At 40.0% G+C, this 24,275-nt stretch overlaps 1 protein-coding gene across 2 annotated transcripts in view; it reads right to left on the bottom strand.

The window, feature by feature from the left end:
* Positions 1-19,944, bottom strand: part of LOC129463449 (phosphatidylinositol 3,4,5-trisphosphate 3-phosphatase TPTE2) — an 84,603-nt gene extending 64,659 nt beyond the window's left edge. Inside the window, exons 1-7 of one of the 2 annotated variants that reach the window (XM_063618834.1) lie at positions 19,580-19,944; positions 17,137-17,193; positions 16,143-16,196; positions 14,015-14,071; positions 13,018-13,071; positions 12,443-12,496; positions 2,486-2,545 (exon numbers count right to left, since the gene is read on the bottom strand). In XM_063618834.1, coding sequence (XP_063474904.1) covers positions 2,486-2,545; positions 12,443-12,496; positions 13,018-13,071; positions 14,015-14,071; positions 16,143-16,196; positions 17,137-17,193; positions 19,580-19,722 — 479 coding nt within the window. In that variant the 5' untranslated portion in view covers positions 19,723-19,944. Of the gene's footprint in view, positions 1-2,485; positions 2,546-12,442; positions 12,497-13,017; positions 13,072-14,014; positions 14,072-16,142; positions 16,197-17,136; positions 17,194-19,579 lie in introns of those variants that run through there. The other variant, XM_063618835.1, reaches the window with a different exon arrangement.
* Between the last annotated feature and the right edge of the window lie 4,331 nt (positions 19,945-24,275).

Below are 24,275 nucleotides of genomic sequence, written 5' to 3' on the forward strand. Positions count from 1 at the left end.
TTAAAACACTAAAAGTTCCAATATTAATATCAAAGTTGAATTAAAAGCACAAATATTAACTATGAACATGACTCATTTTTTATCAATAGAAGGTGGAAGCTACATGACACTAACAAGACCGTGTTTAATGAAATGGGATTTGTATTGAAGGCAGGTGCTATCTCTCCCACTGGACACATTTTTCTCTGGTACAGACTCGGTGGGTAGGGAGATGGCCACGATGTAAAGCACGAAAAACACTGTAGTGACTCTGGTCTTCCTGCTCACTCTAGATCACTAAAACAGGGTAAGGACAATACAGGGGGATGACACTTTCATGCTGAGAAAACTATGAGTCACTTAGGAGAAAAGTAAATTTCTACACTTTATACCTTAAGACAAAGTAAATTCAGGGCAGATATTTTATTTAAATGAAGAAAATAAGTTCAAAACAGAAATTTTGGTGAATATATTTAAAATCTTGGGGTAAGAAGGACTTTCTGAGAATAACATTAAAGGCAAAATCACAAAGAACAGTACAGATACATTTGATTACATGAGGATTAAATGCTTTTATATAGTGAAAAGCAAGACAACCTGGGAGAAATTGCATATCTTACATAAAATAGAAAAAGGATGAATAGATTTAACTTTTCAGTCCAAAGACAGAAAAGGATAAATGAAGGCGTGTCAAAGAATGTGCATCAGAACAAATATATTTACTAATATCAGAGAAATCAATGATGGCTAGTGTTAAGTGTGGGAGAGGAGAAATGTACACTTTGCATCTTGATGTTAAAGCACACATCAATATCAATAGCGTCACAATCATTTCCTTTGACACAGAATTTCCACTTCTGAGAATTTATAACAAGCAAATAACCAACAATATACAGAGATTTAGCCTCAAATATATTCATTTTTGTAACAGTTAAAAACTTGTAAAAAACTTAATTGTTCAGCAATATCTGACTATTAAATGAATTATAGCACATCCACACCATGAAATATTACACAACTGTTACAAATAACGTTGTAAGTGCACATGAATATATATTAACAAAAAAATATAGTCATGATGTCATTAAGTAATAAGGTTATTTACAAAAGAATAAGTATGTTCTCATATCTGTAAACAAAAAAAGTATATGCTTAAAGAACTTAGAAGTGCATGCATCAAAGTTTAAGAATGACTGTATGTGGGTAGATTTGTTGATTGTATTTTCTAATTTTCCTTTAATGAACTCTTATGTTATTTTCAGTTTTTAGAATAAAACCTATTTACAGAACTACAGAGTTTTCAAAGTATTTTTGCATGTTATTTTTGTTTTATTACTAATTTTTTACAATACGATATCCAGTACATAGATTGCATTATAGCCAGTTTACATTTGAATAATCTGAAAGTTAAAGAGGGTTAGTGACTTGCTGAGTATCAGGTGAATGAATATATGATGTCAAAGCCAAGCACTGATTCCAGCTTTTGCTATAAATCCAATATCATCCCCCTGGTATGAAACACCAGCATTTCTCACAGGGACTACTGAAAATTCCTCCTATATCTACGTAATGAGACTTTGTAATTTAAAAATAAAATAAAATGAAAACCTGCTTTATTTTGTTTGGAGTGGGGAAAGAAGGAAATGCTTGCCTTGCTTAATCTGTCTAATTTTGTTTCAGCCCTGGGCAGCTCCATTACAGAAAATGTATAGCTAATTTGCAGACACACAGTTTAATTCAGTGGCAAATTCAGGGTAATTTGAAGAACTATTCGTATTTGCCCTCTTTGTTTCCAGTCTTTGTTTAGACACCAACAGCTTACAACCATGGTGAGTTAACTTCCTCTATGGCAGTACTTCCTCTCCAGCATTGACACAAGCTGGTGAATGGTTATACAACTGGGCAAGAAAGAAGCAGAAGAAAAATCTGCTGAATATGTCTGCAGTTCAGACACAAGCCAGTTTAAGAATGTATTGTTTCATTTCAGCGAGTACATGATAAAATGCCTTCAGGTAAGTGCAACAGGAAATAGTCTAGTGAGATTAGAAACAAATAAGAATAAAATCCCAATGAGCATAAAGAGGTCTTTAGTCAGCAAAACATGTTTGCTTTTGCTATCAATACTATTTGCTCATAGGCAAAATCTACAAAATTGGGAATCACACCATATCCAGTAAAAATGAGAAACGTTCACTATTGATGAGTTAAGTAGCATTCTGCATTCCTGTTTTTTTAAAAAAAATTTTAATGGAATTACTTTCCTCTAAGAATACTTTTTACATTTTCAAGCTAGAAGAACATTTATTTCTGAATGGATGGAATTTTTTTCAAAATAATACTTGTCTAAGCATTCAACTGGAGTAAATACGGTGTACCCTCCCGCCCATACATTTTGATATCTTTCCATAGTTTCCCTTTTTCCTTCTTGCCTCAGCGGAAGCCCTGTTTCACTAAAGGTAAGAGATCCATCAATGGCTCCCTCCTTTCAAACTGCAAACTGACTTACTCATATGAAGCAACATTTTCAGCATCTTCAACTTCAAACTTGGAAAGTCGTTCTAACATACTTTAGCCACCAAAAAAAAATGCAAAAATATATCATTAGATATTTGCTACATAAAATAGTGATGAAAAATATATTTGAATAACAAGAATCTCATGAATCTAAAGGATATAGTAAACATGACTTAGCTCACTGGAAGACCTAATATTTAAGAAAGAAAATTACAATCATTAACCAGAAACTCTTTCCTCATGGATACTCCCAACACTGAATTTTGCATATTTTTATCTTCTTTTCTCTCTCTGTCTCTTTCTATATATATGTATATAAAGATATATAAAAGAATATGTATACAGATATATAATATATAAATAATATGTGTATAGACATATCTCGAAGACATTGTGGGTTTCATTCCAGACCACTGCAATAAAGCAAAAACTGCATTAAGCAACTCACACAAATGTTTTGGTTCCCCTGCGCATATAAAAGTTATGTTTACCCTACACTGTAGCCTGTTAAGTTTGCAATGGCGTTATGTTCAAAAAACTTATGTACATACCTTAATTAAAAACTCCTTTATTGGCTAAAAAATGCTAATGATCACCTGAGCTTTTAGCAAGTAAAAGTCATAGTCTTTTTGCTGGTGGAGGGCGTTGCCTCCATGTTCATGGCTGCTGACTGATCAGAGTGAACCTATGATTCAGATCTATCAGATACTCTGTATGATACTATAATCATAGTATCAGATGCTGTGTCCGAGTGTTCTCATTGTTCAGTTCCCACCTATGAGTAAGAACATGCGATGTTTGGTGTTTTGTCCTTGCAATAGTTTGCTGAAAAAATGATGAGTTCATGTCCTTTGTAGGGACATGGATGAAGCTAAAAACATACTTCTTAATAACTGCTTTTGCTGTGTCCCCTGTTTTGATATATTGTGTTTCTAGTTACATTTGTTTCAAGGAATTCTTAAATTTCATTCTTAATTTCTTTCTTCACTCATTGTAACTCAAGGGCATGTTGTTTAATTTCCATATGTCTGTATAGTTTTGAATGTTCCTCTTGTTATGAATGTCTAGTTTTATTCCATTGTGGTAAGATAAGATACCTGATAGAATTTCAATTTTTAAAAATTTGTTGAGACTTGTTTTTAGCCTAACATATGGCCTATCTTGGATAATGTTTCATGTGCTGATGAAAAGAATGTGTATTCTGCAGCTGTTAGGTGAGATGTTCTGTATATGTTTGTTATTTATGTCCATTTGGTCTACGGTGGAGTTTAAGTCTGATGTTTCTTTGTTGATTTTCTGTCTAGATGATTTGTCCAATGCTGAGAGTGGGATATGGAAGTGCCCAACTCATACTGTAATGGGGTCTATCTCCCTCTTTAGATCTAGTAATATTTGCTTTATATATCTAGGTGCGCTGGTGTTTGAGTGCATATATATTTACAATCATACACATATTACAATTATATTTCTTGCTGAATTGAACCCTTAATTATTACATAATAATCTTGTTTGTCAATTTTTATGGTTTTTAACTTGAACTCTGTTTTGTCTGATACAAGTATAGCTATTCCTGCTCACTTTTGGCTTCCATTTGCATAGAATATCTTTTTCCATCCCTTCATTATCAGTCTATGTGTTTCTTTACCAGTAAGGTGAGTTTCTTTAAAATAAAATATAGTTGGGTCTTATTTTTTAATCCACTCAGTAAGTCTATATCCTTCATGGAGTATTTAATCTATTAACATTCAAAGTTATTATTGGTAGGTGAGGAGTTACTTCCAGCGTTTTATTGTTTTCTGGTTGTTTTGTATATGTTTTATTCCTTTCTTCCTGTTTACTTTTGAAGTTGGGTAGTTTTCTGTAGTGATAAGGTTTCATTCCTTTCTCTTTCTCCTTTATGTATTGACTCTAACAGTGACTTTTAAAGTTTTGCATGTTTTTGTGATGGTGGTTATCATCTTTTTACTTCCAGATGTAAGACTCCCTTGGGCATTTCTTGTAAGGCTGGTCTAGTGGTGATGAATTATCTTGGTTTTTGTTTATCTATGGCAGATTTTATGTCTTCTTCATTTGTAAAGGATAGCTGTGCTGGGTATAATATTCTTGACTAAAAGATTTTTTTTTCTTTCAGAACTTCGAATATATCATCCCATTCTCTTCTAGCCTAAGGTTTCTGCTGGGAAATCAGCTGTTAGTCTAATGGGGATTCCATTATAAGTGTGTTACTTTTCTCTTGCTATTTTAAAAAATCTTTGTCTTTGATTTTTCACAATTTGACTATAATGTCTGGGTTGAATGTATTTGGGGTTCTTTGATGTTCCTGGAACTAGATGTCTAGCTCTCTCTCAAGAGTTAGGAAGTTTTATGCTCTCATTTTATTAAATATGTTTTCCTCATATTTTCTTTTCACTTTTCCTTCTGGGATGCCCATAATATGAATATTTGATCAAATTAATGCTGTCCCATAAATCCTGTAGGCTTTTTTCATTCTTTTTTATCCTTTTTTGCCTGCCTGTGTAATTTCAAAAGACTGGTCTTCAAGTTCAGAAATTATTTCTTCTGCTTGTTCTTGTCTGTAAAGCCATTGATTGTATTTTTTCATTGCATCCATTGAACTGTTTAGCTCTTAGGGCTTCTGTTTGGTTATTTTTATGATATCTGTATCTTTACTGAATTTCTCTTTCAAAATCATGTTTTCCTGATTTCATTGACTTGTCTATCTGTATTACCTTATATCTCATGGAGTTTCCTTAAGATTATTATTTTTTCTGTCATTTCATATGTTTATGATTGGGTTCTATTACTGGATAATTATTATTTCCCTTTGTAGGTGACATGTTTTCTTGCATTTTCATGGTTGCTGTGTTTCTAAATTGATTTCTATGCATCTGGTGAAAAAGTCACCTTTTCCAATTTTATGGAGTAGGTTTACTTGTATGAATTTATTTGTATGAATGGGTCTTGGATGTCAGTTCATTGGGGTATACTGGCCTTGGTTCTACATGAGTGCAGTAAGTGTAGTCTCCATGTAGTTTATTCAGCTGTGATCCACACTAGTAACATTTGTAAGTTACTCAGTGGCCTAGGCTAAGGAAGTCTGTGGTGATGGTGGTGCAGCCTTGCCGGGGGTGGGCTCACTGGGCTGTTTCTCAGGGGAGGGGTGTGTGCAGGCATACAGTGGGTCAGAAAACTTGGAGTATGGCTTTATGCAGCTGGCCATGGTGCTGTCACTCTAGCCAGGAGCATGGGGATGCAGTTGCTCAACCAGGGCATGACTGCCAGATGTGCTTCGCAGGACAGTTTCTCAGGCCCAGGATGCAGGCACACAGCTGTTTGCCTGGCCTGGAAGCATGCACTCCAGGAGTGGCCTGAAGGGCTGTTTCCCAAACCTGATATGTGGGTACACAGCTGCTCATCTGGCCTGGGGCCAGTCTGCTGGGGAAAACTCATGGGCCAAATACAGAGCTGCATAGCTGCTAAGCTGGACTGAAGGTATCTTTGCCAGGGCTGGCCAAGAGGAAGTGTTTCTCAGGCCTGGGATGTAGTCAAATGACTTCTCAGCTGTCCTGGATGTGTGTCTGCTGGGGGTACTCCATAGAGCTATTCTAGCTCAGGATGTGGGCACACTGCTGCTCAGCTGGCCTGGATGGTGCCTGCCAGGGGAAGCCCAGGGAACTGCTTCTATGACCCAGGATGTGGACACGAGGCTGCTCGGCTGGCCTAGGGGCATGGCTTCTGGGAGTAGTCCATGAATCTCTTTCTTAGGTCCAGGACATGGGCATTCATGGCTGATTGGCTGGTCTGGAGATGCATCTGCTGGGAATGGATACAGGACTATTTCTCAGGCTCATGCAAGGTTGCACAGCTGCTTAGTTGGCCTGGGAGTGTTTCTGTGGGGGGTGGCCTAAAGGGATGTTCCTCCACCTGGGACATAGGTATGTGGCTGCTTAGTTGGCCTGAGGGTATGCTGGCCAGAGTAAGCTCCCAGGGTTGTTTCTCGGCCCTGAGACTTGGGCATACACAGCTGCTTGTCTCTCAGGTCTGAGACACAGGTACAAGACCCACTCGGTGGTGAGCCTGCTGGGGGCAGCCTGTGGGACTATTTCTCAGGCCCTTATTAAAGGCAGAGGGTTCCTGGGCACGCCAGGAGCATGTCTGTGGTGGATGGGGCCTGCAAGGCTGTTTCTCAGGTCCTGGGCATGGGCTTATAGTCACTCTGTTGACCTGGGGGTGTATCAGCTGCTCAGAGGCTTAGGGGCCTCTCCCACTTGGGAGAGGGCATGTAGTGGTTTGGCTGTCTTAAGAGTGAGTTTACCCTGGATGGGACTGCAGATTATTCCTCTGTCTGGAAGTGTGGTGGTGGGGGTTGATTTCCCTGCTCTGCATTACTTGAGTTACAGCCAGTCCTGGGACCAACCTCCACACAGCTGGGATTGTGGCTTTAACCCACCCATGTGGGCTTGGTGTACTGAAGATAAAGCTCCAGTGCTGGAGAGGCACAGTGGCTACTGGCCTCCAGAGAAGGGCACACTCAAGAGATGACTCTGGTCTCAAGATGGTGCTGTGTTGCTGCAGCTTAGGTCTCTGGGGATGGGAAGTCTTCACCTTGTACTCCTAGTCCAGGACATGCAGCTGTGTCAATTCTTGGCAGTACTCCAAACTGGCCTCAGGGCTTGCAAAGACTATGAGATTCTCCTGTTGTAAAGACTTTGTGTTTGTGATGGCAGTGGGGTGATAGGGATCTTCTGCTTACCTTCACCCTGCAATGAGAAGTCCCTCCTGTCTCTGGGCCAATTCAATCCAGATGGGGGAGAAGGGGCTGCACAGGCTGAGTGCTTCCATGCTGTGGCGACTTCCAGTCACCATAGATGTGTCTCCACTCCTTTGCTGCACTCCAGGACTATCCCTTTGATACTCTAATCAAATCTTAGATATGTATTTCTTGCCTAGGTTCTTTCTTGTAAGGGAGATGAGCACCAGGCATCTCTAGTCACCCATCTTGCTTGATTTAGCATAATTCGTAAGGGCCCTAGGATTTTCAGAATAGTCAATGATTGTTGGCTTCAACTTAAAGTCACCAGCTTCATTAGCCCCTAAGAAAAGAATTGGCCTGTGCTTTGAAGATTTGAAACCATGCACTGACATCTCCTCTCTAAATATAAAAGTGCTAGATGGCATCTTCTTCCAATAAAATGCTATCTTGTCTACACTGAAAATCTGTTGTTTAGTTTGGCCACCTTCATCAATTATCTCAGCTAGATCTTCTGGATAACTTGCTGCTGCTTCTGCATCGGCACTTGCTATTTACCTCGCACTTCTACGTTATGGAGATGGCTTCTTTCCTTAAACCTCATGAACCAACCTTTTAGCTTCAAGCTTTTCTTCTGCACCTTACTTACCTCTCCCAGGCTTCATTGAATCGAAGAGAGTGAGGGCCTTGTCCCGGATTAGGCTTTGGCTTAAGGGAATGCTGTGGCTGGTTTGATCCTTTATCCAGACCACTAAAACATTCTCCATATTAGCAATCAGACTGTTTTGCTTTCTCATCATTTGTATGTTCACTGAAGTAGCAGTCTTAATTTTCTTCAAGAAGTTTTTTGGCTTTTCTGTTTTGTTTTGTTTTTGTTTTTGTTTTACATTCACAACTTGGCTGAACTGGTGCAAGAAGTCTAGCCTTCCTCACAATCATTTCTAGCTTTTGGTTTAAAGTGAGAGCCATGTGACTCTTCCTTTCACTAGGACACTCAGAGACCATCATAGGCTTATTAAATGGCTACTTTCAATATCGTTGTGTCTCAGGGAATAGGGAGGCCCAAGGAGAAGGAGAGAGATGGGGGAATGGCTAGTCAGTGGAGCAGTCGGAACAAACATGTCATTGATTAGGCTTGTCATCTTAATATGGGCATGGTTTGTGTTGCCCCAAAACAATTACAATAGTAACATCAAAGATCACTGATCAGGGATCACCATAACAGATATGATAATAAAAAGTTTGGAATATTGCAAGAATTATTAAAATGTGACAGAGACACAAAGTGAGAACATGCTGTTGGAAAAATAAAACCAGGAGACTTGCTCAGTGCAGGGTTGCTACAAACCTTCAGTTTATAAAAAAGTAATATCTGAGGGGCAATAAAGTAAAGCACAATATAACAAGATATACCTGCATATACACACACATATATGTATACATAAATTATATGTGTATATATACATATATATGCTAAAGGATATATACATATATGTTTACATATATATACACATGCTCATATATATATTAAAGGATATATATATGACTACTGATGTTATTAATTTGGGTCAGTGCTAAAGAATATATCTATACATAGATATGTATATATAGATATATGTATACACATTTAAATATGCACATATGTAGACATATGTATATAGATATGTGTATATCTATATATACACAAATACATATTTATATATCTACATATACTATATATAGCTAAAAGACATAACTGTATATATATATACACACACACATATACATGTGTGTTATGTGTGTGTGTGTGTGTGTGTGTAGATATATCCTTTAGCACTGACCCAAATTAATAACATCAGTAGTTTTCAATGACACCACCATTGAAAGGTGAGTTATATCAAAGATATATCAAAGTAGTGAAAGACTACTGATGTCATTTTATCCGGGCCAGTGCTAAGGATTAAAAATGTACACATCGGCCGGGCGCGGTGGCTCACGCTTGTAATCCTAGCACTTTGGGAGGCCGAGGCGGGAGGATCACGAGGTCAGGAGATTGAGGCCATCCTGGCTAACACAGTGAAACCCCGTCTCTACTAAAAAAATACAAAAAATTAGCCGGGTGTGGTGGCGGGCGCCTGTAGTCCCAGCTACTTGGTAGAGGCTGAGGCAGGAGAATGGCGTGAACCCAGGAGGCGGAGCTTGCAGTGAGCCAAGATTGCGCCACTGCACTCCAGCCTGGGCGACAGAGCGAGACTCCGTCTCAAAAAAAAAAAAAAAAAAAAATGTACACATCAGGTCAAGTGACTTCAGAGACATACTTTCCTGGTCGAAGTTATGTACAATTGCTCTACATTTATAAACTGGCTGAACTCTGAAAATGTATATATCAATGATTTGTAATCTACTATTAATATATCATTTTTTCCTAGAAGAAAACCTTATATTATGTAAAGGTGCTCTTGGGACTTAACAAACAATCTAATGAATCACAATTTAACTGCAGTTCTTTATTACTTCGTGGGTGAATTTTACCAGTCTTAATATATCCCTCTCTTCTTTCTCTCCGTATTTTGAAATCTCACCCATCATTGATGACTCTACCACACATTACTCTTTTTAATTCAATGGGGTAATAGCTAAAGGATTAAAAATGAACATAGCAAGACTCCACATGTTATCCTAGACTTAATTTTCTGATACAAATTAGCAATAATTATTCTACAATTTATAATCTAGTTACCCTGAAAAATGGACATTAATCAGTTATTTATTTGAAACATGGTATTTAATTTTTCTCTGGAAATGAGGTTTTAAATGTTTGTAATGAAATTTTTCAGCCTGTGAAAAAAACTTAATGAATCAAGTTTATATACATTTCTTTACTCCTACACCTAATCCCCAAGTTACTGTTTCTGGCAAAATTTACATAAAATCAACTTCAGTTTGTAAATACCCACCTTGCTTGCCCTTGTAATTTTCTGCCTTCTCATGTTCAAATACCACCAGTAACTCTTCACCAATCATGGATGTCTTTCCTGCCCCTCAGATAGGGTTAAGTAACTACAGACCCAAAGCAGGGCCTCCATACAATCTGATGGTGGGTTTACCTATGGGGCTGTAGCCTCATGTGGTAACAGACGAAGAGACCGGGGTCTATTAGCTTTGCTCTTTTCTACTGAGAGCTCCTCAGCTCCCTGCCCACTGTTACCTCCTCCTTGCTCCAAATAGGACTGTTGCCTCTTTTGGCTCACTCTAGTAGACTGTCATACAATACACACGTTCTCATATTTTCCTAAGGTTTCAGGGTGCTGCTGCTAAATAAAAGTGACCAATGGAATAGGAATAAGAAGCATTCCTCTTAAGACCTATTCTTCTTTTATCCAACTAGATCGAAGAAAGAAACGTACCTGCAGATACTACAGTAATAAGACTTTAGAAAACAGTGTCTAAAACACTCTGCATTGTTATGGATGCTCCAGACAATGAACTTCCCAAATCTGAATCTCTCTTTTCTACATGTATACTTTTGTGGGTGTCTATGTGTGTATTTACATATATATGTTTACATCTAGCTTTTTATTTACTTAAACCTCAAATTTTGTGGAAGGTCCCTTCATGTGTTATTGTTGTCATTTTACTGAAGGCAGTGCTGATGGAGTAAAAAGGTACATAGACATATAATGAATTTCTCTCTTTTGACACTATTGGCAAATACATTTTTTGCACCAAAAGGAGTAGATTTTCCATAAATATGATATACATACATATATAAGTGAGGGTATGCAAATCCTACCACATAAGCCCAGTAAGTAAAGTCCAACAATTAACAAAGACTCATTTATCAATGGTCAGTTAATCAGAGATTAATTAAATTATATATAAATTAAACCTATGTACATATTAGAAATACATTTTAGCCAGGCACAGTGGCTCATGACTATAAACCCAGCAGTTTGGGAGGCTGAGGCGGGTGGATCATGAGGGCAGGAGTTCAAGACCAGCCTGGCCAATATAGTGAAAACCCACGCCTACCAAAAATGCAAAAAGTTAGTCGGGCATGGTGGCACGTGACTGCAGTCCCAGCTACTCAGGAGGCTGGGGCAGGAAAATCGCTTGAACTCGGGAGATGGAGGTTACAGTGAGCCGAGATCACGCCACTGAACTCCAGCATGGGCAACAGCAAGACTTCATCTCAAAAAATAATATTAATAATAGAAATACCTTTTAATTTGCCCATGACTCCAACGTCCTATAAAATAAATTCTTTTAAAAATTTATTTATTGGCTTAAAAATCAATACTACATACAAAACTCACATGCTATTGCTTAATGAGCAACTACAGAATTCTCACCTAGATGTTTCCTTAATCAGCCACTGATTAAACAAAATCCTTTTATTCCTTCTGTAAAATCTCATTCACTTTGCAAGGTTTCTTGAGCATTACACTATAATTAACTTGAATCAGGTTTTCCATATTACTTACACCTTTAGGATTTATTTCCAGGAGAGGTTTTCACATGACTGGGAAAACCCTCCACCACCTCCTTCCTTTCACTGCTCATGCTAGTCTCTCCTGCCCATGAGACACAGTGAAGTACCCGCGCACCTGAGGAAAGCGGCATCCAATGAGGTGGTGGGTTTGCGCTGGGTCTAGGCACCAACCTCACATGTGGACAGAGCTCTGGATGGTGTGGGGCAAGTCCACGTTCCATTAGCTCCGTTCTTTTTTTCCCAGGGCTTCACTACTCCTTATTGGCTGCTATCTCCTCCATGTTGCAAATAGGATTCTCTCCTTTCTTGGAACACTATGGAAGGGTCTCAAACTTAGGAAACCTGAATCCCTTAAAAAATTGCCTACTAGAAATTGAGGGTGACAAATACACTAACAGGAAGAAGCAGCTCTCCTACGAACTGACCTCCTTATACAACTCCATCAAAAAAGGATGCAAAGTTACCTACAAATGCTACAATGAGAAGAATTGCAAACCCTGTTAAGAAACACTCTGTATGGCCATGCAGGTTCCTGAGAGTAAATTCCACAAATGTCCATCTGTCTCCTGTTTTGTGTTTCCATTTTGTGCATGGGTTTGTTTGTGTAAATGTGTTGACAGAAGTGTGTATGGATGAAGATGGATGGATATATTTGTGTATGTGCTTGGTGTGTGTATAGCTCTATGCACTCTTATGCATACATGTGTCTTCATGTATTTATAACTCACCTTTCACTGATAGGTGACACCAGGGCTGCTCCTTTAAATTCACTTGTGTGTGGGCTAGAGGATGATAAAAGAATGCAGTCAGATAGGAGACACGATTCTAAACTTACTTTTTTGGAAAATTAGCTTTTATTACTCTAGACAGAAACCAATTAATTTCTGTCAGAAATCTCAGTCCCATAAAAAAACTGCTTAGTAGGAACTAAGCATGGCAAATACACTAACAGGAAGAAGCAACTCTCCTATGACCTGCTCCTCTTTATACAACTCCACCAAAGAAGGATGCAAAGTTACTAACAAATGCTACAATGAGACGCATTGGAAACTCTGTTAAAAAAAAAAAAATCTATAAGGCCATGCAGGCTCCTGAGAGTAAATTCCACAAACGTCCATCAGTCTCCTTTCTCCTTGGTCTATGTTTCCATCATGTGCATGGATTAGTTTGTGTACCCGTGTTGAAGAGAAGTGTGGATGGATGGATGGATGGATGGATACATTTGCTCATGTGCCTGTGTGTGTGTATAGTTCTATGCACACTTATGCTGATGGGTGACTTTATTTAACTATTTATTACTCACATTTCTTTCCCAGGTGCCTCCTCGATTGCTCCTTTAAATTCATTTGTCTGTGGACTAGCGGATGATAAGAGAATACAGTCAGAGAGGAGATATAATTCTGAATTTATATTTTGGAAAAATTACCTTTCATTACTCTAGACAGAAACCAATTAATTTCTGACTATTCATGTGTATAGCACTATGGGAACCTGGAATGTCTTTTTTTCTTTCTTAGAAGTGAGGGTTTCTATGGTGACAACTAAAATCTTAGGCTGGGGAAAATAGTAATGCTTCCCGATTTAAGTAAACCTCTTTATTATGACCTCAGTCCCAATGTGTGGCAGACTTTGTGGTGGCAGTTATTTCAAACTCAACTCCAGTTTGTAGGTGGTCAGCCCTCTTATTCCATTCAATGTCCTGCTTAAAAGGCCCTCCATTAGCTCCTTACATTCACCCAGCACAGTGGCTCCTCTTGCCCCACAAAAAGGGTCACGTAACTAGAGGTCTGAAACAGGGGCACAATCCAACAGGAGGTGATTTGAGGTTTGGAGCACCAGCCTCCATGGTGACAGAGTTCTGGAGGGTGGAGAACACCTCCAAGGCTCTTAGCTCTGTTGCTTTCTGCTGAAGGCTGCACAGTTCCCCAAGGACTCCTACCTCCTCCTCACTCCAAACAGGATTCTCTCTTCCCTCGGCCTGCTCTGGTATGTCTCATACACAGAAATCGCTCTTTCCAAGGTATTTCCCTACTACTTACTAAGGGTGACAAGACACTAACAGACGGAAGCCTCCCTCTGTAGTCTGTTTCTCTTTTTTCCAAAACAACTGTAAAAATGTGGAAGTTTACCTACACCTGCTACAGTGAGAAGATAAATAAACTGTGTCAAAGACACTCTGTATTGCTGTGGACACTCCTCAGACTAAATCCCACTAATCTCAATCTCTCTCTGTCTGTTTCTCTCTCTCTCTGTCAGTTATGTTTTTGTGTGTGTTTGTGTGTACATCTTTTATAACTCACATGTCCTTGATGCCTCCTCCATCAATGATGACTGCCGTCAGCTCATCTGGATGGGGACTAAAGAACAATTATGGTCAGAAACAGACACGATGCCTAATTCTAAATGTTTTGCACCAAATAGCTACAGTTACTCTATGAGTTATTCTCTGGTTACACTTTAAATATTCACATGTACTTACATCACTAAATTGACCTGGTATGACCTTTTTTTATTAGAAACGAGGTTTTATATGCCAACAGTGAATATCTTAGGCTGTGAACATAGGGACGCATCTAGGTGAAGTGACTGTATCTTCACCTCAATGTGTAAGAGCCTTTTTTGAGGGGATTTAATTCCAGTTCAACTTTAGTTTGTAAGTTCTCCTTCTTATAATCCCATCCGAATTCCTCATTCTCATTCACCTCCAATCACCTCCTCACTTTTCACCAATCCTAGTTGTCTTTCCTGCCCAAGAGTTAGGGCCAAGTAGCAAAAGACATGAAGAAAGGGCTGCATCCCGTGTGATGATGGGTATGCGCTCAGGCAGTCAGCCTCACATAGTGGCAGAGCTCTGGAGGGTGAGGAATACTTCCAGGGCTATTACGTCTGTTCTCTTCTTTGCCAGGGAGTCTCTGCTCTTTGTCCACTGCTGTCTCCTTCTGGCTCCAAGCAGGATTTGCTTCCCCCTTGATCCACATTACTAGGACAGTCTCATTCCCACAGAAACAAAAAGTGGCAAACACTAACATAAAAGCCTCCCTCTGTGAGTTCTTCCACATTTTCCTGCCTCCATCTGAATAACAAAAGAATATTCTTCACAAACCTCATCCTGAGAAGACTCTAAAACTAGTCTCAAGGGAAGTCCTTGTTCACATGCATGCCCGTGAGAGTCAGTAGCCCGAATCTCAATCTCTCTGCATGTTGTGGGTATGAATGCATGTATATGTGTGTTCATATATACATCTATACATGTATAATTGTATTTCCGTAGTTCATATGTTGCATTGGCCAGTCTACCAGAAGACACTCTTTCAATTCGCACACACGGCAGTGCCAAAGAACTTAAAACATACATAGTAAGACAACACGTAACTCCCAGACTTAACGTTTTCAGTGAAAAACAGTTCCAATTAACTTTCAACATGTAAACTGCTTGAACCTTACAGAATCCAGGTGTGTTTGGTTAGTTAGAATCTGCCATGCCATTTTCCCTACACATCATACTTTATATAATTGTAGCACACATTTTACCTCTATCCAAGACTCAGTGACTCAAGATTTAACTGAATTCTCTACCACTGAAGCTGACCACTGCGTGACAGCCTTTTGAGGGTAAATTTCTTTTCAATTCAACTCCACTGTGCAGGTGGTCAGCCTGCTAATCCCAGTAAGGGCCGACTTCCTGAATGCCTCCGTCACCTCCATCCTTCACCCATCATGCCAGTCTTTGCTGTCCATGAGACATAGGCAAGTAGCTGCGGGCCTAAGGGCTGCATCCAGTGAGGTGGTGGGTTTGGGGTCGGGTCTGGGCACCAGCCTCACATGTGGACCAAGCTCTGGAGGGTGAGGGACGAGTCCACATTCCATTAGTTCTGTTCTTTTCAGCCCAAAGCTTCACTGCCCCTTGTTGGCCACTATCTCCTCCGCGTTGCAAATAGGATTCTCTCCTGCCTTGGGCCAATCTGGTAGGGTCTCAACTCACGAAATCTGAGTCCCACAAAAAAACTTCTTACTAGGAACTAAGATTGACAAATACACTAACAGGAAGAAGCAACTCTCCTATTACTTGCTCCTCTTTATACAACTCCATCAAAGAAGGATGCAAAGTTACTAAAAAATGCTACAATGAGACAAATTGGAAACTCGGTTAAAAAAAAAAATCTATATGGTCATGCAGGCTCCTGAGAGTAAATTCCACAAATGTCCAGCAGTTTCCTTTCTCCTTGTTTTAGGTTTCCATCGTGTGCATGGATTAGTTTGTGTAGTTTGTGTGGTGAAGAGAAGTGTGGATGGATGGACGGATGGACGGATGGATGGATGGATGGATGGATGGATGGATGGATATACTTGCTCATGTGCCTGTGTGTGTGTATAGTTCTATGCACACTTAGGCTGATGGGTGACTTTATTTAACTATTTATTACTCACCTTTCTTTCCCAGGTGCCTCCTCGGTTGCTCCTTTAAATTCATTTGTCTGTGGACTAGCGGATGATAAGAGAATACAGTCAGAGAGGAGACATAATTCTGAATTTATATTTTGAAAAAATTACCTTTCATTACTCTAGACAGAAACCAATTAATTTCTGACTATTCATGTGTATAGCACTATTGGAAACTGGAATGTCTTTTTTTCTTTCTTAGAAGTGAGGGTTTCTATGGTGACAACTAAAATCTTAGGCTGGGAAAATAGTAATGCTTCCCGATTTAAGTAAACCTGTTTATTATGACCTCAGTCCCAATGTGTGGCAGATTTTGTGGTGGCAGTTATTTCAAACTCAACTCCAGTTTGTAGGTGGTCAGCCCCCTTATTCCATTCAATGTCCTGCTTAAAAGGCCCTCCATTAGCTCCTTACATTCACCCAGCACAGTGGCTCCTCTTGCCCCACAAAAAGGGTCACGTAACTAGAGGTCTGACACAGGGGCACAATCCAACAGGAGGTGATTTGAGGTTTGGAGCACCAGCCTCCATGGTGACAGAGTTCTGGAGGGTGGAGAACACCTCCAAGGCTCTTAGCTCTGTTGCTTTCTGCTGAAGGCTGTACAGTTCCTCAGGTACCCCTACCTCCTCCTCACTCCAAACAGGATTCTCTCTTCCCTCGGCCTGCTCTGGTATGTCTCATACACAGAAATCTGTCTTTCCAAGGTATTTCCCTACTACTTACTAAGGGTGACAAGACACTAACAGACGGAAGCCTCCCTCTGTAGTCTGTTTCTCTTTTTTCCAAAACAACTGTAAAAATGTGGAAGTTTACCTACACCTGCTACAGTGAGAAGATAAATAAACTGTGTCAAAGACACTCTGTATTGCTGCGGACACTCCTCAGACTAAATCCCACTAATCTCAATCTCTCTCTCTGTTTCTCTCTCTCTCTGTCAGTTATGTTTGTGTGTGTGTTTGTGTGTACATCTTTTATAACTCACATGTCCTTGATGCCTCCTCCATCAATGATGACTGCCGTCAGCTCATCTGGATGGGGACTAAAGAACAATTATGGTCAGAAACAGACACGATGCCTAATTCTAAATATTTTGCACCAAATAGCTACAGTTACTCTATGAGTTATTCTCTGGTTACACTTTAAATATTCACATGTACTTATATCACTAAATTGACCTGGTATGACTTTTTTTTATTAGAAACGAGGTTTTATATGCCAAGAGTGAATATCTTAGGCTGTGAACATAGCGATGCATCCAGATTAAGTAAGGGTATCTACACCTCAATGTATAACAGGATTTTTGGAGAGCATTTAATTCTAGTTCAAATTTAGTTTCTGAGTCCCTCTTCTTATAATCCCACCTGAGTTCCTCATTCTCTATCACCTCCAATCACCTCCTCACTTTTCACCCATCCTAGTTGTCTTTCCTGCCCAAGATTTGCGGCCAAGTAGCTGGAGGCCTCAAGCAAGGGCTCCACCCCGTGTGAGGGTGGGTATGGGCAAAGCAGCCAGCCTCACATAGTGGCAGAGCTCTGGAGGGGGTGAAATAATTCCAGGGGTATTAGCTCTGTTCTTTGTTTTGGCTGGGATTTCTCTGATCTTTGTCCACTCCTAACTCCTTCTCACTCCAAGCAGGATTCACTTCTCCCTTGGTCCACACTACTAGCACTGTCTCATTCTCACAGAAAGGTAATGTGACAAACACCAACATAAAAAGCCTCCCTCTATGAGTTCCTCCCCATTTTCCTACCTCCATCTAAAAAAACAAAAGAATATCCCATACAAAGCTCATTCTGAGAGGACTCTAGAAATAGTTTCAAGGGAACTCCTTGTTCCCATGGATGTTTGTCACACTCAATAGCCCTACTCAGTCTGTCTTGCATGTATGAATGCATGTATGTATGTGTTTGTATATGCATAGATACATGTATAACTGTATTCCTTGATATCACATGGTGCATTGGCCAGCCTACTAGAAGATACTCTCAATTCACACACAGGGCAGTGCCAAAGAACTTAACATGTACATAGTAAGACAACATGTAACTTCCTAGACTTAAGATTTTCCGTTCAAAATAATTCCAATTGCTTTCGTTTTGTTTTGTTTTTGTTTGTTGTTGTTGTTGTTTTTTGAGACAGAGTCTCACTCTGTCACCCAAGCTGGTGTGCAGTGGCATGATCTCGGCTCACTGCAACCTCTGCCTCCCAAGTTCAAGCAATTCTGCCTCAGCCTTCCGAGTAGCAGGGACTACAATGACCCGCCACCACACCCGGCTAATTCTGTATTTTTAGTAGAGATGGGGTTTCACCATGTTGGACAGGCTGGCCTTGAACTACTGATCTCGTTATCCACCCACCCTGGCCTCCCAAAGTGCTGGGACTACAGGCCTGAGCCACCGCACCCGACCTTCCAACTACTTTTCAACCTGTAAATTGCCTTACCCTTACAGAAGTCATGTGTGTATTTGGTTCTTTGGAATCTGCCATGCCATTTACCCTACACATCATACTTTATATAATTGCAGCACATACTTTACACCTATCTAAGACTCACTGACTCAAGAGTTCACCAAAACTCTCTACCACTGGAGCTGGCCAATGCACGACAGCCTTTTGTGGGTGAATTTCTTTTAAATTCAACTCTACTGTGTAGACATTCCTCCCTCTAATCCCATCTATGGCCCACTTCCTGGGTCTCTCCATCACATCTTTCCTTTCACCCATCATGCTAGTCTTTCCTGTCCATGGGACACAGGCAAGTAGCTGTGGGCCTAAGGAAGGGCTGCATCCAATGAGGTGGTGTGCTTGTGTCTGTGTTTTAGCACCAACCTCATATGTTGACAGAGCTCTGGAGAGTGAGGGACAAGTCCATGTTCCATTAGCTCTGTTCTTTTCTGCCCAAGGCTTCACTGCTCCTTGTCAGCTGCTATCTCCTCCATGTTGCAAATAGGATTTTCTCCTCCCTTCTGTCAATCTGGTAGGCTCTCAAACTCAGGAAATCTGAGTCCTTTAAGAAGCTGCTTACTAGGAACTAACATGTCAAATACACTAACAGGAAGCAGCAGCTCTCCTATGACCTGCTCCTTTTTATATGACTCCATTAGAAAAGGATGCAATGTTACCTACAAAGGCTACGATGAAAAGAATTGGAAACCCTGTTAAAAACCACTCTCTATGGCCACACAGGCTTCTCAGAATAAACTCCACAAATGTCCATCCATCTGTCTCCTTGCTGTATGTTTCCACTGTGTGCGTGGGTTTGTTAGCGGATGTGTTTGAGAGAAGTGTGTATGGATGGATGCATGGATGGATGGATGGATGGATGGATGGATGGATGGATATATTTGTTTATGCGCCTGTGTGTGTGAATACTTCTATGCTCAGTTATAATTAGATAAATAAAGACACACGTATGCATAACTCACCTTTCATTCATACGTGCCTTTGGGTTCACTCCTGATAATTCATTTGTGGGTGGACTAGAGGATGACAAAAGAATACAGTCAGACAGGAGACACAATTCAAAATTTACTTTTCTGGTAAAACTAGCTTTCATTACTCTGCACATAAACCAGTTAAGTTCTGACTATTCATGTGTATAGCACTATTTGGTTCTGAAATGTCATTTTTTTATTAGAAAGGAGGATTTATATGATGGCAACCAACATCTTAGGCTGGGGAAAATAGTAATGCTTTCAGATTTAAATAAACCTCTTTATTATGACCTCAGTCCCAATGCGTGACAGCCTTTGTGGTGGCAGTTATTTCAAACTAAACTTTTGTGTGGAGGTAGTCAGCCCTCTTATTCCACTAAATGTGCTGCCTCGAAAGCCCTCCATTACTTCTTCACTTGATTGTCTCTCTTGGTCCACAAGTAGGGTAAAGTCACTGCAGGTCTGAGTCAAGGACACAATCCAATATGATGGTATTTGGGGTTTGGAGTACCACCCTGTATTGTGGCAGAGTTCTGCAGGGTCGAAAACATTTCTAGGGTTGTTAGTTTTTTTCTCTTCTCTGAGGTCTTCACTACTCTCTGTCCCTGCTGTCCTTTCCTGTTTCCAAAGAAGATTCTCTGCTGTCCTCAGCCATTATAGTAAGGTCTCACATATAGGCAGTCTGAAAATTATTTTTTATTTTTACTCAGAGTATCAAACAGACTAGTAAGAAAAATGATTCTTCTTTTTATGTGGTCATCTTTTATCTAAATTCATTCAACAAGACATAAAGTCACCTTCATATCCTATAGTGAGATCACGTAGACACATGTGTCAAAGTTTTTTGTTTTTCCATTAATGCCCTTGAATGGGAACTTCCCTAATCTCAACCTTTATATTTCTCTGCAGTACTTGTGGGTGCATGCCTTGATTTAATATGAATGCATATAGGTATATATAAATGGTATATAATGTTTCCTCCCTTGTTCATATATCCTTATATCTATATGGATTTCTTTTTTTTTTTTGAGATGGAGTCTCGCTGTGTTGCCCAGGCTGGAATGCGGTGGTGTGATCTCGGCTTACTGCAAGCTCCACCTCCTGGGTTACGCCATTCTCCTGCCTCAGCCTCCCGAGTAGCTGGGACTACAGGTGCCCGCTACCACGCCTGGCTAATTTTTTGTATTTTTAGTAGAGACGGGGTTTCACCGTGTTAGCCAGGATGGTCTCGATCTCCTGATCTTGTGATCCACCTGCCTCGGCCTCCCAAAGTGCTGGGATTACAGGCGTGAGCCACCATGCCTGGCCTCTATATTGATTTATTTCTGTCTCACAGTTCACTGATAGCTCCATTCCAGGGTACTGATTTGAATTTAGACTTGGCAGTGCTACAGAATTTAAATATATATATGTATCGTCCAACACCAATATGACATCCTGGACTTCACTTTCTGGTTTGAATTACTCACAAGCGATGTTTAGTTCTTTACAATTGAATGAAGCACAAACTAAGCATTTGGTGGTTTACTTTATTTCAAAATCAGCTGCAGTTTCTATGTACAAATCACCTTGACCTCATCTCATTTCCTGTTACAAAAATCCCTTCATCAGTGCCTTCTTTTCACCATCACAGGTGTCTTCTCTGCTCTCACACAGGGTCAAGAAACTGCTCCGTACAGTGTGATGATGGTGTGGGCTTGTAGTGCTAGGCTCACGTGGTGGTGGAGCTCTGGGTGTGAGGAGCCCTGCCGGGGCCATTCGCTCTGTTTTGTGTTGTTTTTCCTAAGGGCTGTGCTGCTCCCTGCCCACTGCTTCTCACTCGTTGCTCCGCATGGCATTTTCTTCTCTTGCGCACTCTAGTGTGTCTCATACACAGGAAACCTGACTTTCCTAAGTACGTGCTGGCTACGAAGGGTGACAAGACAATAACAAGAAGTTTCCCTTTTTTGCCCTGTTCCTTTTTTATCCAATTTAATCAAAAAGTTGGATAAGGGACCTGCAGGGCCTGTAGTGAGGAGATTTATAAACAGTGTAAAAGACATCCTGTATGGCCATGGATGATCCTGAGAGTAAAGCACATAATCTTCATCTTTCTCTCTGTTGTTTCTCTCTCTTTTCTCTTTCTCTCCCTTTCTCTCTCTCCCTGTGTTTGTGTGTCTAGATAGACAGAAGTAGTATATCTGCATATATATTTCTTTCCATATTTGTGTATATGTTTTATAATTCACATTTCATTGGTGGTTCTATCATAGGTTATTGATGTCAATTTATCTGTATGCAGGCTAAAGGAATATAAAAGTAGATAGTTGGACACACATGTAATCCTAAACTTACTTTTTGGATGAAACAGCTACAGTTACTCTATAATGTACTACCTGGTTGATATTTAAATATTCATGTGTGTATCACTAATTCGAACTAGGTGTATCTTTTTTTTTAGGCGGAGTCTCACTCTCACCGAGGCTGGAGTGCAGTGGTGCGATCTTGGCTCACTGCAACCTCCACCTCCCAGGTTTGAGCAATTCTCCTTCCTCAGCCTCCTGAGTAGATGGGATTACAGGCATGCACCACCACACCTGGCTAATTTTTGTATTTTTAGTAGAGACAGGGTTTTGCCATGTTGGTCAGGCTGGTCTCAAATTCCTGGCCTCAAGTGATCTAGCTGTCTTGGCCTCCCAAAGTGCTGGGATTACAGATATGAGCCACCATGCCTGGCCAGTGGCATTTATTTCTAATGTAACTGCAGTCTGTAAGGAAACATGCCTTTTACCGCATCTAAATTCTTGATTCCTAAGTCCTTCTGTCACTTCTTTACTTTCACCCATCATGGCTGTCTTTCCTGCCCAGAAGATATGACTATGTAGCTGTAGGCCTGAGTCAGGAACTCCCTACAAAATGATTGTGGGTTTGGGTTTGGTTTGGGGCACCAGCCTCACATGGTGGTAGAACGCTAGAGGGTGAGGAACCCATTAAGGTTTCATGAACTCTGTTATTTTTGCTGAGTGCTTCACTCCTCCCTGTCACCTGTTACCTCCCCATTGCTCCAAACAGGATTCTCTCTCCCTTTGGCCCGCTGTGGTAGTAGGAGAGTCCCATAAATGGAAAACCTCAGAGGTTCCTGAGGGATTGGATACTACTAACTTAGAGTGACAAATATACTAAGAGGAAGAAGCATCCCTTTCATGACTTCGTCCTCTTTTATCCAATTTGGTCTGAAAAAAACAATAGAAGGTTATCTATAGATCCTACAGATTTAGGATTTAGACATAGTGTCATAGAGAATATTTAGACATAGTGTCAAAGATACTCTGTATTTCCAAGGATATGCCTGACAGTGAATTTTACAAATATCAACTTCTCTTTCTCTTTCATTGTTTTATGTTTCTGTGTGTGTATGTGTATGCATGCGTGTATGTTATGTGTATATATGTAGATATACACTTACGTGTATATAAATCTTTGTTTTTAACTCACATTTCATGGGTGGCTCTATCATAGGTTACTACTATCAACTCAGTTGGCTGTGGGCTGAGGAATTATAAAAGCATGTTATTCAGATACAAACATAATTTGGACTTACACTTTTGGTCAAATAGCTGCAGTTACTCTAGACATGAGTCTACCTGTCAAGGAATGCCAAAGATTGCCAGCAACCAGCAAAAGCTAGCAAAGAGGTATCAAACAGATTCTTCCTTATAGCCTTCATAAAAAGCCAACCCTACTGACAACCTCAATTTCAGATTTCTAGTCTCTAGGACTATGAGATGATTAATTTTTGTTTAAGCCACTTGGTTTGTGATACTTTGTTAAAGCGGCCCTAGAAACTAATATAGCCCAACCTGGTAGAATCTCATACACAGGCAATCCAACAGTTTTCTAAAAGTTTTGGCTACTAGTCAACTCAGCTAGGAAGAAGTAGACTTCTTGTGATCTATTTATCTTGTATCCAACTAGACCCAAAAAGAAAAGGATGTTACATACAGAAGCTGAAACTACCAGTACTTTAGAAACAGTGTCCAAGAAACTCTATAGTTAACATTTGCATGTATCTTTATGAACATACACACACACATCATCTTTTACTGATGACTCCATTATAGGCTAGTGATATCATTTCACTTTCACTGATGACTCCATCATGGGTTAGTGATATCACTTCATTTGGGTCAGAGCTAAAGAATTAAACTAAATTGTACATAATCAAATACCATGTGAATTTGTAGGCTTAACTTTTATTCAAATTAGCTACAATAACCCTACAACTAATAAACTAGCTGTTCTAAAAACACACACACACACACACACATGCAATTTAGCCATTTGGAAACAATAGTGACCATCCCTGCCTGTCTCCATAGACAACAACAGCAACTACCCACGAGTAGTTACGGTAAAATTAGGAGAGCATTAGACCAGCTGATGAAAACAGGGAAGGGCTGAAGAGCAATCCTTGGGCCTTCACTCCTCCACCCGCCTCCATCTCCAAAGCCCAGGTTACAAACCAGAGAGATTGTCTCCTCCAATGCTGCTTTGTTCAGGAGCTTCAAGGTGATATAGTTGTTTAATGAAACGAAATTTCCCTGAGGTTGCCTCTGTACTTGAGTCCTTATGCAACAAACTGCAACCTAATCTAGTGTGTTAACTAACAGCCTAATTATGAATAGAATATACACTTGTAACAGATAGC

Source organism: Symphalangus syndactylus, chromosome 15 (assembly GCF_028878055.3).
Source record: "Symphalangus syndactylus isolate Jambi chromosome 15, NHGRI_mSymSyn1-v2.1_pri, whole genome shotgun sequence".
Taxonomy (NCBI): Eukaryota; Metazoa; Chordata; class Mammalia; order Primates; family Hylobatidae; genus Symphalangus; species Symphalangus syndactylus.